Source organism: Hesperophylax consimilis, chromosome 10 (genome assembly GCF_061612785.1).
Source record: "Hesperophylax consimilis isolate HC1 chromosome 10, BYU_Hcon_1.0, whole genome shotgun sequence".
NCBI lineage: Eukaryota > Metazoa > Arthropoda > Insecta > Trichoptera > Limnephilidae > Hesperophylax > Hesperophylax consimilis.
Window position 1 is genome coordinate 12,086,931 of NC_142845.1, and position 17,137 is coordinate 12,104,067.

General features: G+C 37.0%; 1 protein-coding gene across 1 annotated transcript; it reads left to right on the forward strand.

Moving 5' to 3' along the window:
- Positions 1 to 6,067: 6,067 nt before the first annotated feature.
- On the forward strand, positions 6,068 to 13,029 carry LOC149420299 (putative isoaspartyl peptidase/L-asparaginase GA20639). Its single transcript, XM_089636078.1, has 5 exons — positions 6,068 to 6,348; positions 7,087 to 7,283; positions 9,060 to 9,182; positions 10,256 to 10,427; positions 11,097 to 13,029. Exons 1-5 carry the CDS (start codon positions 6,159 to 6,161, stop codon positions 11,381 to 11,383), a joined length of 969 nt encoding a protein of 322 aa, XP_089492204.1. The 5' UTR covers positions 6,068 to 6,158; the 3' UTR covers positions 11,384 to 13,029.
- Positions 13,030 to 17,137: the final 4,108 nt, after the last annotated feature.

The following is a 17,137-nucleotide window of genomic DNA, read 5'->3' on the forward strand; positions in this document are numbered from 1 at the left end:
TGTTGAACTTAAGAACGAATCGTAGAAGCGACCCATTCTCATGGGACAAGTGTCAACTGTGTACAAATGTTGGGCGCGCGTTTGGCGTGTATCCCGACTACGCACCGGTGCCGAAGGGATCAATGACGCTAGTTCCTCAGAGCATCTTACATTGTAATACCGATAGAACAAGGACAGCATACCTACCTGACGCCTGTGCTCTAAAGATTGCAGTCCATTTGTTAAGATTGGGGAATCTATCAAACGGACCGCCCGTTTTTGCACAGAGTCTAGGGTTTTTTTCAGGTATTTAGGGGCTCCGGACCAGAGATGGCTGCCAAATTCGACAGTAGGGCGCACTTGCGATTTGTACAGGGTCAGCAGTTGTGTATTATTAAAGTATCTGCGGGCCCTGTACAGTACGCCCAGCTTCTGAGAGGCCAACTTTACTCTGGCTTCGATGGAGCCCCCGTACCTGAGCTGGTCACTTATAGTTATACCAAGCATATCAATGGAAGGCCTGTTCGGAAGATTGCTTCCGTTGAAGGAGACTAGATTATCATTTGGATACCTTTTAGACGTAATCAGACAGGATTGGGTCTTTGAATCATTAAATTCGACGAGATTATTTTTACCCCAGGGGGAAATACTCTCGAGATAACCGTCCATTCTCTGCTTCAAAGCCCTCCGAGCCGTTGGAGTTTGTGTGCCCTTTGGGGGCTTGTCAAACAAAAAGCTATCATGAACTGTACTGTCATCCGCGTAACAATGAATCGGTGCACATGTCAAAAGGTCATTGATGTGCAACAAAAACAAAGTCGGAGATAGAACCGATCCCTGTGGGACGGCAGCATTTATGGAGTGCGAGGAAGAGGTGAAACCGTCAGCAACCGCCTGAATCGACCTATCCCTTAAAAAGTCAGCAATCCACGTACACAGGGATGCGGGAAGTCCGTAAGAATGCAATTTGTTGACAAGTCCTCGGTGCCAGACCCGGTCAAAGGCCTTGGATATGTCTAGTGCGACCGTTTGGGTCTCACCGTGACGTTCCAGGCACCGTCCCCAAACATGCGTCACATACGCGAGAAGATCACCGCACGAGCGGTTCCGCCGGAATCCGTATTGACGGTCGTTGATAATTTTGTTCTTCTCGAGGTATGTGAGCAGTTTGTTGTTGATCACACGTTCCATCACTTTGGACAGAACTGATGTGATCGCTATGGGGCGGTAGTTGGCCGGGTTGGAGCGGTCACCTTTCTTGGGAATAGGGTGAATGACTGCTTTTTTCCAACCAGAGGGCACAGTGCCACACTTCAGGGACATTTTGAAGAGCTTTGTCAAAACTGGAACTATTTCCGCAGCACACCTCTGCAATACCAGGGCAGGTATTCCATCAAGTCCACTAGCTTTGTTAACATCGAGCCCCCGTATGACGTGGAGTACATCCCGATGCCGGATCCTCAGCTTTTTCATATAGAAGCCGCAGTGAGGAACCGACGGCGGAACAGCACCTCCGTCGTCGAGGGTTGAGTTTTCCGCAAACATTTTCCCTAATAGGTTAGCCTTTTCGGTGGCGGTGTTTGCTAGTGAGCCGTCAGGTCTGGTAAGAGGTGGCAAACTGGGTTTGCAAAAATTTCGACCTATTGAGCCCGCAAGCGACCAGAATGCTCTGCTGCCATGCAGGTAGGCAGCCAGCTTTTTGCTGATCTGCAGGTCGAATTTTGACCTATTAATGATTCTCTTGCATTCCTTTGCCGATTTGTTGTATGCTGATCTGCTTTCGGGCGTTCGAGATGTGTTGTAGGCTCGGTAAGCTGCGTTTTTTCGTCAAACTGCTTCGGAGCATTGTCGACTGAACCACGGCTTTGAGCCCACACCAGTTTCTTTAGTAGTCAATTGTATGAAGCCATGCATCGCCGATTTGATGACTTCACCAATCTCCTGGGCACATCTTGAAGGGTCCGAAGTCCGAAAACAAACAGCTGACCACGGAAAAGCGTTGAAATGGGCCCGCATACCGAACCAATCTGCTGACCTATAGTGCCACACTTTTCTCCTCAGCCTCTCATTGGTTGGTCTGAGGCTAACGGGGATTGATGTCGTCACTAGGCAGTGGTCAGATGATCCCAGAGGCGCTGTGACGTCAATCTTATAACCGTGTGGCACAGTAGTTAAGAATAGGTCTAACAGATTGGAGCGGTGAGTCTGGACATCAGGAACCCTTGTAGGCTCCTGAACCAATTGCTCTAATCCGTAGCAAATGGCAAAGGATTCCGCCTGTCAGCCAGCCGAGTCCGTTGGGCCTGAGAACTTCAACCATGGTTCGTTATGAACATTGAAGTCCCCAGAACAACAAACTCGGCCGAAGGGTAGCGGGGCAAGAGATCATCAATAGTATCGCTCAAATGTTTGAAGAGTTCGGAAGTGTCTGATTCGCTATGGTTCGGTGAGCGGTATAGACATGCGTTGGTAGTAAGAGATTTTCAAATATTGTCAGGTTATTCGTAACCCGGGAATGTTTGTCTTTCTTTTAAAAAAAAAAAAAAACCTTTAAAATATAACAGCTAGTAACCAAATGGACAAATGTGTTGGATTCCCATACAGGCGTTGCGAGTTCAATCCTCTGCTAGATAATCCTACATCATTGTACAAGCACCATTTTTTGCTTACACAAAAATGTGATATTTTTTTCCTAGTCTATTACAGTGTAGTTGATAATAGTACAGAGGTTGGAGTCCTATGGAAAATTTTATGAAATATTTTTTAAGTACCGTGTCCTCAATGTGTACCATTTTCACAGCATCCCCAAAGACATATTATGTCCAAAGGAACTTATTTCCTATCATGCGGATGCTATCTATTCAGAGTTAATGTGAAAAAAAAAATAAAATCAGTTCCTCGGACCGGGCACTTTATTAATATTAGGTAAGAGCTGCTATTGCTTGGGCTCCGGGCGCCCCCGGCTGGGCCCCTTCACAAACCTCAGGCCCGGTCTGGTGATCTATACCCCCCTCTCAGCAACCCTGTCTATGGGCATTGATTTCCGTTTTATACATAAATATCTAGACTAACCAATACATAATGATAAATGTATATCATATTTTAATAAATTCTTTAAGTTAACTATCGTAAATTCTTTAGGTAAAATCTTAACTAACAGTAAAGACAAAATAATCCGCCTAGACAAAAAATTAAACCCTGACTTCAATGAATACAAAATTAGAATAATATGTCAAGTCTCCCTTGCTATATCCATTTTAGTATTTATTTTGAAATTTTATTTATTTATTCAAACGCCATAAAATGGCTTTTACATTACAGTGATAATCGAATTACAAGCGTACAGTGGTAAACAGGATAATAATAGCAATAAATTAAAAAACATTTAATGTGTACCTAAAAACACAAAAACAGTTTTTTTTTTTTTTTTTTTTTTTTTTTTTTTTATTAAGGAGAAAAAACAGATACAGATATCAATTGACAAAAATATATACGAAACATCAACTAGAGAATTCACCTGCATCCAAACTATTTCTCACGAATTAACTTAAACAGCAGAAAACATTTACAAATATTTTCACTTATAAATAGGGGAAAAATATATACATAAGAATATTATTTTACAAATAGAGATATGAAAGAAATGCGCAATATCCTTTTAAGAATTTACAAATTATTTTTGAAAAAATTTAGAGGGTAAAACAAAAAAAAAATATATATATAAATAGATAAACAATGTTAAACAGAAAGTAAAAAATATATAAATATATTTAAACGAAGTATGTCTAAGTTGTTTACTTTGAACTTTGTAGGAAAACAGTCTTCATTTTTCTACTAAAAGTAGTGCGTGTATCAAAAAATAAGTCAGAGTCCTTGAGGTTTTGATTCTGATTAAGTGATTCGCACATTCTTCTGATTGGATCCCTGACACCAGCATTTGTACGCGTCCTGCTAATGTGGAATAAGTCGTTAAGCCTTGTTACTCGGGGTGGTACTTTGAAGTTTATCAATTTCAGTAAGTCGGGACAGTCAATAACGTTGTTACAGATTTTATACAGAGTCATGAGATCAAGGTATGTTCGCCGGTTAGATAGAGTGGAGACGTTATAACTCGAGAGCATATTTATGTACCCACGTTTGGGTGCGCTCATTCTGTAATTGAGGCATCGCAGAAATTTCTTTTGAATATTTTCAATATTTTCAGTTAAGCAGGTATTAATATAAGTGCAGTAAGACAATGCATAATTCAAAAGAAATATATACCAGTGTAATAATAGTTGAACTACTTTATACTAGGTTTTAAGTCAAAGTATGAGGTGTCTATGATAATAGTCAGTAGATATTTTATTGTTACCCACAAAATTAATTGTACTTGGAATAGCTGAGTAGGCATCGCAACTTGACATTAAAATTATTATCATCTCTTCCTGTCCCGCTAGCCCGTTAGCACTTTACGGGCGCATTCACAGACATAGGAATTAATAGACGAGAAGATAATGGCGAGGGGTAAAATCAACTGTTGAAGAACGAAGGGAGTGAAGCTGACTGTGATTCGTCAATAAATCAATCTGACAGTAAATAGGCATCTCGCATTATAATATCACCATTTACTTCTTATAAGTAAAATCTGCTTTTGAATGAATAGACATTTTTACATGGGAGCGCAAATTACTCGCCACGTTATGAACAAATTTGCAAAGTCCAAATTCGGCAAAAAAATTCGGTTCTATTTTCAGAGTCGAATATTTCGTTTAAGTATTTAGTTAAGACACTTTTATAAATGTTCATAATTTACTTCCCAGCAACCAACCAGCTTTCTGTTTCGCGTCCAGACGTTTCTCGATGTGATAGTATATGTTTCTAAAACTGATCTATATTATACGATGTGAATATGCTTAAAATAAAGTAAAATAATGCTTATATATGGAATGTAATACGTCAATTGGGTTTATTCTCTTTTTCACATCTATTTTTACAAGTTTTCATAGTACAAGTCAACATTTTGCCGTGTTATTTCGTAAAATGAACCGATGATGCCTCGACCATAGTTCGCACAAGAATGATGACGTCACGTTTTCAAATTTCACTTGAGGCCATACGCGAGCACAGCCGGCTCCAATGAAACCGGTATGGGGAGTGGGGATAATACGCTTTTAATCACTTAGGGCAGGTCTACTAATATTCATATGTCTATGGGCGCATTGCATTATGGGGCGTAAATCAATACACCTAAAAAAATTTCTACGGCCGATCACCCGAGATGTGCCCCCCAAAAATCTTGCACCATAGGCCTAGTGAATCTAAAGGTTAATCGGGCACTTCTCACTAGGCATCAAAAAAGGCAGCCATTAAAAATGTGCGATGAGAAAATTAAGATAATGTTAGTAGTTCTTTTTCGAAGTATGATACAGTTAAATATGACCCAAGGAGATAGGGTTCCATTAGCTCAGTTGGTAGAGCGGCGCCCCGGCAAGGCGGAGGGTCCTGGGTTCAAGTTCTAGATGCGACCGTATCATTTACTAATTTTTCTGTTTCAAAATTTCGTGTAAGAATCGCTAATATTGTCTTCAACATAGACATATGAATATAAAAATAATATTTTTAGGTTAACTAATGTTATCAGATAAAAAAAACTCGTATCTCTAACAAAACGTGTAGTTAACTTACATGGCTACATAGTTATTACACTTTGTGGTATCATATTACTTCGCAGGAACGTGCAATATTTAACCTATTATTATAAAAGCCAAGTAACAATGCCGCAATCCCGAACGCCAAACGTCACATTTGACATAAGTTGAATATTTGACAGTTCGAGTCTTCATAATAATAGTAACCCATCCTACACAAAAACATTATGCGATAATAAACTCTAACGTCATTTTAACAGAGCTTATTATTGCGTGACATTGTAGTATCAGATAAAATCTTGTCATTCTAAGTTCAGTTTTTGATGAACGATAATATTATTAGTAGGTACCTACCCATGCCAACGTGCCTACCATCCTATATCATGCATTGTATTTTGTGAATCTAGGTTACAAAAACCGGTTTTAGAAAAGTCAAATTTAGTCAGATTTAAATGAATTTGACGTACTCCCGGCTAATTACATTTTTCTCTGCGACCACTGCCAAGTTTAACCTATAAATTTTATATTACAGATTTTTATTTCTGAGAAATGATTGAGCCCATTGTGATAGTGCATGGGGGGGCCGGTGACATCCCTGATAGTAGAGTTCTTCCCAAGATATTGGGAGTAAAGCTGGCAGCATCGATTGGATACAAGGTTCTGAAGAATGGAGGATCCATATTGGATGCTGTGGAAGCAGCTGTAGTCTCTATGGAGGATGATGAGGCCTTTAATGCAGGTAAATCACTGTTTTTATATTAAAATCTGTAGTGAAAATTTTAAAGATTAATATTATGTGATCGGGTATTTCTTTAGGCAAGCAGATTGGAAGAAGAAGCATGAGATCTTTGTTAAGTTAGCCGTTTATGTATAACCTTTATTACGTAGCTGAGAAATTATTTAGTTGCTGATAAATACCTAGTTTAACAGACATGAACATTGGCTACGTGTTAGATATGTATCAAAACCACAAGTGAAATCATTTGTTTTTTTTTTATTATTGAAAGCATTCATCATCACCGCTCTATTCATGAATAACCCTTGGGAATAATTAACTTTTATAGATTTTTATTAAATTTCCAACACATATACCTAATATTAGTATATTTGCCTAAGTTCCTGGGACATCTTATGTTCACAGTGCAAATATTAATCTCATGGATTGAGAAGCTCCCAGGTCATTTTACCCTCATCGATCGACCATTTGATTAACCATAACTTTTTCTGTAAAGGGAGTAAGTTGTTGTCCTCTGTAAGCCAATAGTCCTTCCTTTCAGAATGTCTTCTTCATCTTAGCAGAAGTGCACTCGTATCATCGCATAGGTTTCAAAACTTTTCAATGTATTACCGAAGGATTGGTCATTGAGAATCGTTGGCAGGATGTTTTCGGAAAGATGCAAAACACATAAGAAAGTCTTCGTTGATTCAATACATATGATTTTACAATGAATTCATTTGAAGAACTTTATAATTTAAGGTTACGGATCCTGTCTAAACCTGGACGCAAAGGTAGAGATGGAAGCCAGTATTCAGCGAGGGTCAGACCTTCGCGCCGGCGGAGTGACCCTCATCAAGGACTTCAGCCACCCTATCAGCCTGGCCCGAAGGGTGCTGGAGGACACCCCGCATTCTCTGCTTGGGGGGGAAGGGGCCAAACGGTTTGCCATTAAACAGGTGCGTTGACTTATTTTGAATTAACTAAAATCTTCGCTAATACATTTCCTGTTCAAATATAAAAACAAAACTCTTTTACAACACAACTACACCACCAGAACAATAACCAACGGTCACTACAAAGTACCTTCACTACATACCACGTCAGTTCAAAGACAATTTTTCTTCCTAGCTCCTAAAATCTTTAACCTTATCCCTGAAAATCTAAAAACCGTGAGTCAACCCCATTCCTTTAAAAAACAAATTACGAAATGGATCCTTACACACGGAATACATTACAATTACAATACCCATTCATTCTACACTCTATCAACTTAATCACCTTTCAGACAAAACATAACTTATTATAACATATAATACATAATCATATAATACATAATAAACATATAATACATAATAAACATATAATTCATAATAAACATATAATCAGAGATGTGCAAAATGGGTACCCAAAACCATTTGAAATGAAAAATGGAAATGGGTCAAAATTTTTCCATTTGAAAATGCAAAATGCAAAATGGTTTTTAGAAAAGCATTTCAAATGCAAAATGCAAAATACCTATTTTCAAAATGTATTGAAAATGCAAAATGGTTTCTCAGGTCAAACAATAAAATAATTATAGAATTTTTAAACAATTTTGTCATTTAATAATGGATATCAATGTAGAACAAACATATAAAATGATGGTAAATCCAAAAACACCACGACTAAAGATTATGAAACCACAAAAAATTTGCGCGGGACTAATGTTGCCAACGTAAAAACATAGAAACTTAGCAGTTAATATTACAGCGTCATGGCCCCATGTTCAGTATTTGAATCAGTATATTTTATAATGGTATCACTAAATTGCCAGGGCTCCTACCAGGGAGCAACTTGACAAATTTAAATTATCTCTCATAGCGAGGTTGAGGACCGACTGATATTTGGGGCTTATGAAAAAAAGATTAGTGGAGATAGTAGGAAGAATTTTGCAAAAAAGCATTTAAAATGGAAAATGCATTGAGAAAAGCATTTAAAATGCAAAATGCAAAATGGTTTTTAGCAAAGCATTTAAAATGCAAAATGGAAAATACCCATTTTGCATTTTGCATTTCCATTTGAAATGGATTTATTTGAAATAAAGCACATCTCTGCATATAATACATAATAAACATATAATACATAACACAACATAATTCTTATTCCCTAACTTAGCGGTATAGTATGTAAATAAATAATTAGTCTGAACTATTTACTCAAATTATTAGTAAATAGATCTTATAATCTTCTTATAATTCTCTAACTTCTCCATTCTCTTGCAACCCAAACTAGCTTTTCATCATTTTTCTTATTTTTCTTTTTCATACCATAGTAATGTTCTAAATGTTCAAACTGTAAAATTCACCCGCCATAACACAGGGTCATCCCTAGCATGGAGGGTGAAATATCACAAAAACCATATGTACCCTCTAAGTCAATAAAATCGTAATTAATAAAATAAAATAAATAAAATTACACAACAAGTACTGTATGTAAGATTGATAGAAGAGGTAGTACAAAAGAATACCTAACTGCTTGACTTTGAAACCTAACCTTCTCACCCTGAGAAAATTGGCTAATATTCCAATTTTCTCGGGGTGAAAATTGGCATATCAATAGTCAACCTCAGATAAAGGTGCAGATGCTTGACACCGTGGATGGTGGAGATGAACAGTGGCCAATTCCCCAGACCGATGCTCGACTATTCTAGTTCATTCCGCTATTGTATTTTATATGTAAATTGTATTTTTCAGGGCTTTAAGATCATTGACCCGCAGACCCTCGTGACCCAGAGTGCTCTAGATGCCCTCAACGCCTTTGTGGAGAGAGGAGGATCTGATGGTGGCAGTGAAGTTGGGAACCAGGACACTAAAGAGGCAAGTTTCATAATATTTTTTTGAATATGTAATTACAAATATGCAGTGTAAATATAATACTGCGGAAGAATGGCCTTCGTGGTTGAAGGGTAAGGCTCTCGACTGGCAAGCTGCAGGTCGCAAGTTCGAATCCCGGCATACGCAATTGATTAATTTGTGTTATTTCACAATTTACTCATTTAAAATAATATATAGTATATTTGCGATACGTATATTTGCTATAGTATATTTCCAGAGTGGAAGATACTCTCAATATCGCCCTGATGTAGAACCACCATTCAGAATTGGAATGTTGCCTGAAATGGCTTTGGCCTTATTTGGTGACCAGGTCTGAATAGCCTGGTACTTCTCCACCTTCTTCTTCCGCATCTCCTTCCCCTCCTCACTATCTTCAGGCTCACAACACACCCCAATTGGGGATGCCATTGTCTCACGTCTTCAGACGGTTGGGAGCAATTGGGACTCTTGTGCGTTTTCACATTGAAAAGAACCATTTATCAAAATGTTCAGGAGAGACAAATAACCTGCAATCTTGTCAATAAAAGATATAAAAATTAATTTAAATGCTGTTTATTTTGTGTTCTTGTTTTATAGCAAAAAATACTTTTTTTACTATCGTTTGCGTCTGGGCAACATTAGATGTGGCACATATGCAATATTGCAATAGGATTATTTGTATTGTATCTGCTATATTTGATCTACAAATATGCACTGTATTGCTTGCTTCTTTCGCGGTGAAGATTTATATATAAAAATTCATTACATCTCGCCGACGTAAATAAATATGTAGTTGTTTCTTATAGTAAAAATGAAACGAAGTGTTATTTGATTAATCTCTGCTTATGAAGATTTTGGCAGAATACTGCATATTTACCGAATAGTGAAGTTTGACAACATGACCATTATGTTTAACAGCCGATCGCATTTTTATCATAAGCGGAAACAAATGAAAGATTGAAAATAGAACTGATTGTCGTTTCGATGGATCAAATATTATAAAACACCCCAACCATACATAGACCTTCTTTGATTAAGAATGAATTATCTTCTAACAATTCTGTTTGTGTTTCCAGGAGGGCGGTGTAGGCACCGTGGGAGCGGTGGTAATAGATAGCGACGGACGTATTGCAGTGGCCACCTCCACAGGGGGCAGGACGGGCAAATACGTGGGGCGGATAGGAGACACCCCTCAGATCGGCAGCGGGACCTATGCCGACGATTATGCAGGGGGTGTTTCTACCACAGGTACAAATAAAGCATTCTCTTTATTTAGAAGAACCATTTCTTTCTTATTGAAATTTAAACGTAACCTTTCAGTTTTTTAAATGTTTAGGAATGGGTTAACTAATTTTATCTACAATAATCTCTCTAATTTTATGTGGAAAATTTACTGGTTCATGTAAACATGTAAAATGTAATTATTTATATAAAATATGTATAACTGTTTTTTTACCCATTAAACTAAAATAAATAAAGCAGTAAAATTGCACGCTGAAGCAGTAAACATGTACTTACTCTCAGAGCCGGCCCTTAGCCAAATGACATCTGGCGACAGTAAAAATCTCAAGGGCGCTTTGTTACATGGCTACATGGCTTCTTGGCGCATCAGCAAGTCGGCGCCCGGTCGGACTGCTCCAATTGCACAGGACTGGCCCTGCTGACTCTCAAATGGTGAATTTTGTACCATGAAGTTTTCACTGCTATTTGAAGTCAATGATAACTAACACCATTATAACGATGAGTTATTTATTTAACTTTAAAAATGTTCAGTGAATCTATCTTATTAACCTTATCTATGCGGTTGTTGCATAATAAGGGATTAAGTTTTACGATACCTTATGAATTGTGTCAAAACGTGCGAGATTGCATTGAAAAAGCCAGCATCGTAACACTTGGAAATTTTGTTATTTTCAGGTCACGGAGAATCAATCCTGAAAGTCTGCCTCGCCCACTCCATTGTCAAGCTGATCGAGGATGGCTACTCCGCCCAAGACGCAACCGAGAAAGCCTTGAATTCCATGACCAGCCGGCTGCAGCAGACCGCCGGAGCCATCACCCTCTCCAACAAGGGGGACGTTGGCATCTACTTCACCGCAGAACGGATGGCTTGGAGCTACGTTCAGGGGAACCAAATCCACTATGGAATTGATAAAAACCAGCATGACCAAGAAGGGTTCAATGTTAATCAGTTGGTTTTGTGAAAGTGGACGTTGTGTGTTTATATTTATTTTCTTCTGGTGACCTCTCCTATCGGAGGTGGGTTGTCAGCGGGGCAATCTTCACCCTGCGGCTGCTGCCCGGAACAGCTCTGCAGAACTGCACCCATATCAGTCATGTAAATTACGAAGGCATGAATTGTTTTATTAATGCATAGTTTAATTTTAATTTATGTTATTACCAATGTATCTAGTATCTAGTATGTACATGACAACCAGACCAACAATTTTTCTTCAGGGGTACATATATAGAAAATGTACATCCATGAAAATTACATTTTTTCACAAAGTTTGACAAATATCAATCTGTCGGATGGAATTACATATACATTATTTCTTATAAAGATTCCCTAATATACTGCTGCAGCATTGGTACTTATAGCTGCACGAGGAAGAGGGCCGTATACTGCTTAGGTTAAAATCGTTACTCATAATAATATCAATGCCAAATTTTTTTTAGACTGGCATTACTTCACGTTAACTTCACGTTTCTTTAAATGTAATTTATTTATGTCATTGACCTGATCTTTTTTCGATTGTGCATCCCATATTTGCTTTGGTAAGTCGATATATCGATTTTAAATGGATATATATAGTGCTGCAAATGGGTATTACTGCTTTTTCTCATTTTCACTACACGACAGATCGATATTTGTCAAACTTAATTTAATTAAGGGTTAATTTGTGAAAACATTTTTTTTTAAATGTACACTAATATGTACTAATTTTGCCAAAATATATTATTCTGAGGATATCCATCTCGTAGTGTAATCTTTCGGAATTGTCGAAATATCGCACTCCTTATGCAAATAGTGATAAGTTTAAAATTTCCGCTTAACACCGGCTGCCTGTTCTGATTTATGCAAAACAAACATCGCCAAAATGCTGTTTTATTTTATTTTGTGAAGTTCAGACACAAACAAAATTAATGTTGTCCACACTTTACAATAAAACCATATCCGAAAAGAGATACATAGGCAATAGATTTTGCACTTCAAAGCTTTTTTTATAGGCCTGATACTTTATTTTTTCTAGACAAAAAAAAGCTCAATAGCAAAGGCTTTGCTCTATTTGCAGTATTTAATTAGCATCATACAATATTTCTATATAAGTAATCAAATTTTCTAACAAGAACCACATGTTTTTGCATTACTTTGCATTGTACCACCATAAAGCTTTGCAATAAAATCGTTTAAAGTTTCGTTTCTGCATTTTTACTGTTTTTGAGATCAAGAAATATTGTGTTGTTTGATTTATTGCATTAGGTGACCAGGTATCTCATCAAAATGACAGTTCAACACACCTACAAAAAGTGATATAAAGTCATAAAAAGTGATGAAACAAAAACTAGGTTAAATAGGTTACATAGGTGACTATTTAACCTAGTTTTAGTTTCATCACTTTTAGTGACTCCATATCATTTTTTAAAGGTGCGTTTAATTGTCATTTTGATGAAATATCATGGAACCATTGTAACTTCTTCCTCTTTCTCATAATTAACGCGAACCTATACATAAATAGTGACAAGTATATTATCGAATAAGGTGGCCGGGTTTTCTACTTATTGCGAGTGCTTATTTATTATACAGAATAGTTATTGAGAGGATGTAAATGGTGAAATACCCATTGCGATGAAGACAAATTTTAAATAATTAATAAAATTATTTCCAATATATAAAACATATTATTTTGCTGTTATCTACCTACGTAACTTTCTTCCTTAACCTTTCCTTATCTGTGGTGTGTATTTACTACACATTGCTTCTAATAACTTTAACCTTTTGAACGCGTTAATTTGCTCCGTTTTATCTATACCCGTATGCGGTACATATTTTCAAATACCTATGCACGCAATTAAATGCCAAATTATAGCATTCTGGCATGATTTATTAGACTATATAGACAGAACAGATTATTCTCCAGAATATGATAACAAATCCTCATGTGTTAACACTCTTAGATGTTTATAAAAACAAAAACATAAAATTTCATACAAAGACGTACCGCATCTTTTGAATGTGGTCCCGCCATTCACTCGGCGTGTGTGTACTTAGGCCACTGCGTTGATAGACACAAGTGGGACACCATGAGCACTTATCATTTTTAGTTATGAAAACTGAACACTTAAATTTTATGTCACGTAATATAATAACAAAATTGGACTAACGCCATCCGTTGACAAAATTGTAAACTATAGCACTCGAAGGCGCAAAGAGGCTCACTTGATTATCGATGTTTTTTAGTGAAATACTTTTATTTTCGAGAAATTCTTGTAGATGTCAGCATCGTGATAGTTCTACGAATGTTCAAGCGAGCGGGAAATAAATTTATGCCGAAAGACTACTGGAATATCGGCATTCAAAGTTTCCGTATCAACAGTTGATACAGCCGCGTGTGAGTATGGACTTTTTGCCGTAACAACAGTTGATACGGCCGCGTGCAAAGAGTTAATAACTCTATAAATATAATAAATTCTGGGTTCAGATATTAGGTATTCCTCCGCTATACATTTATGCACTGAATTAAAAAATAATATTTTACATAGTTTTCAAATTCAATTAAATATCAGAAATTTTTGTTAAAAATCGGAAACAAATACACCAATACAATCAATCGTGTGATACTGCTACGCGAAGAGTGTGCGAGGAAATGACACGCTATTGATGTCCCGCTTTAGATCGCTACGCGGAAACATGAGAAATCCACGCGTCCGCAGTTGTATTTTGATTTAGACCATTGATACCTACGACCGCACATCTGTGTGTGTTCCAGCCGCCAGCCAGTCGGACACGGACCGTTGTTAGATGTGGACCCCTCGCACGTTTTTTTAGCATCTGCCAATGGTTTTTTCATGTTTTCAGCAATATTACAATTATTATCACTTTTGATATAAAATATAATAAACATAAGCGATTAGCTATGAATATTCATATTTTTCCGATATCAAATTGCTTATTTCGAGATGTGTATTGACTACACAGCACCGGAACACGTGGATTTTTTTAGGACAGTAAGGGAAAGGTTAAAAAAATATGTCAATAAATGTGTTGGAATTTTCGTAAACCTTATTATTTCAAATAATAATTTATAATTATTTTGTTACAGAAGATAAATCTTTTTTTTAATGATTCTAGTGTATCGCCAAAGATGGCGGTGGCTATATTCATGTTATCATGATAATGAAAAGCAGTTTCCTGTTTTTCAAACACAATTTTTCGAACTAATTTTAAGCATGTTATTTTTTTCACCCAATAGATGTCGCTAGTGTACCAAATACTAGGTAAATCAAAACTAGTAAATAAAATTTTCCCGCTATTTTTCAATACTTCTTCGTGAGGACACGTAACGTAAAATGCTGTGGCTAGGTGTTCACAAAGGACTAACAAAAGTTTTTACCGTATTTCTTGTCTATTTATGACATCAATTTATTACTCACAACATTATTCAAACAATAGCCTGACTAAAGAATTTATAAGGTAAACAAAAGAGGACGTCTGGTTTTCACAAAATAAAGTACTGATTGATAAATATCAAGTCATTCATTAATAATGAAGTAATGTTGTGTATTCTATTAATCTTGATTATTGAATTGTTTGATTTGTAAATTAGTGTTTGACCAATCAATACAGGTGTTAATAAATGATTATAAAAAGCTATTATTTATTTTTAACATCCTATTAATCAACATAATGCATCACCAACCAAATCTAAAATAAAAAAGAAATTATTTGACGTTGAATTATGTTTTTGGTAAACTTGTATTCCGCTGCATGCAAAGGCTCTTTAAAAAACAACACTTGATTTCAACTCAACTCACAAAATATCTAATGGAGACAACTATTTAGGTTGGGGGTTTAATTAAACATGCACAAAATAGGTTTTTAGGGTTATTTTAATCATTTTTTCGTATTTCCTAACCTTCAAACTTAACTTTCAGAAAAAAATGGAACTTTAATGCATCTTTTACCATCTCCCACCACATAAATAGTTATTTCTTGTAGTAATTGAGATGAAATCGAGTCCTGTTTATATATTTTTGCAAATTCGGCGAAGCGGAAATCGACAAGAATCTGTTTTTTTCTTTCACGTCGAAAAAAATTTAAATCAAGTACCGATGTATTTTACAGATACCTGTATAATGAAAAATATGTATAAACTTAGCCGGGTAGTCAGGAGCGTCGCTACTGTAATTATACATTAATATTTTGACCATTTGTAATATGTTGGAATTGTTTGAAAACCGCTCTTTCCATGTATAATTTTACAAGTACGATTTGGGAACGAGTCGTTCTCATGCTGTCGACATCAACTATTTCTCAATAGATAACCAAGGTTCACAAGATCCACTCTGCATGTAATGCTAGTTTCTTCGAACAGACGCCATAAATAACAGACTAAGTACCATTTTTCGTATCATTTATACAATACATTATACATTAATTACGTAGGAGGCAAATAAAGTGTCAATAACGGATCCGCCATCCACATTCAGTGCGCAGAGTCAATCGGGTTAATCAAGTATTTCGGGATTCCCGTCCAGAGTATAGAGATGGCTACCTAATTAAAATCAACTGTCGCTATACTTGAAATTTATACAGGTTCAGCAGCAGCCGGTAACTTATAGAATAATTTAAAACCCCATTGATAATAGTAACAAAGGAGACGGGCCTTGAACCATTATTAGTATGAAACCGCGCGCAGAACGCGTGCTGCTAACTAACTAACTAACTAACCATCACGCCGTTTCTCCGCAGGGGTAGGCAGAGAGGACGGACCGCCAAACAACACGGTCTTATCACATACTCCTTGCCTCATTCACATTCATACATCATCTCATACATACTCTTCTAGAGGGTTTTCCAATAAGAGGTGTTATTTTGATATTCAATCGTAAAAGATCAATGGTTTCGTTGCTTGTGTGGCACGTAGCGCCGTCTTGTTGAAATTAATCATTGTCCAGATCAATACCATCCAATTCCGGCCATCAAAAATCATTAATCATCTCTCGATAGCGCAATCCATTCACCGTAACTGTTGCTCCAGCCTCATTTTCGAAAAAGTAAGGTCCAATGACTCCGCCGGACCATAAACCGCACCAAACAGTCACACGTTGAGGATAGAGAGGCTTTTCAACAATAATTCTTGGGTTTTCTGAGCCTCAGATGCGACAATTTTGCTTGTTGACAAAGCCACCGAGGTGGAAATGGGCCTCATCACTCATGATGATTTGCATTTGATTCACTCAAGTGAATTTTAATAATTTCAATGCGTTTTTGAAGCGTGTATCGTTCCATTTTTATTAATGGCGAAGTTTCTACTTATCAAATGTTAAAAAATGACAGCTTCAAAATTAACATCTACCAAAATAGCGTGCTAATCAAAATAACACCTCTTATTGGAAAACCCTGTAATATTCTGACTCTTGACATGGCCTGACTCGAGTATCTGATTCACTTGATCGTGCCTTTCCTTGGGCATCCCCGACTTCTGTTACCATTCGCATTTCCATCATATATCCTCCTTACAATCCTTTATTCGCTCTACATGCCCAAACCATCTAAGCGTCCCTTTCTCTTACTCATTACGCTTACATCAGCCTTGCACTCTTTGCGGATCTCCACATTCCTCACACGATCAAACATGGTTTTACCACACATTCGCCTCAGGGGATCTCATTTAAACAGCATTCAATCTAATTTCATCCCTTCTTTGCCAGTTCCATGCCTCACTTCCATACAT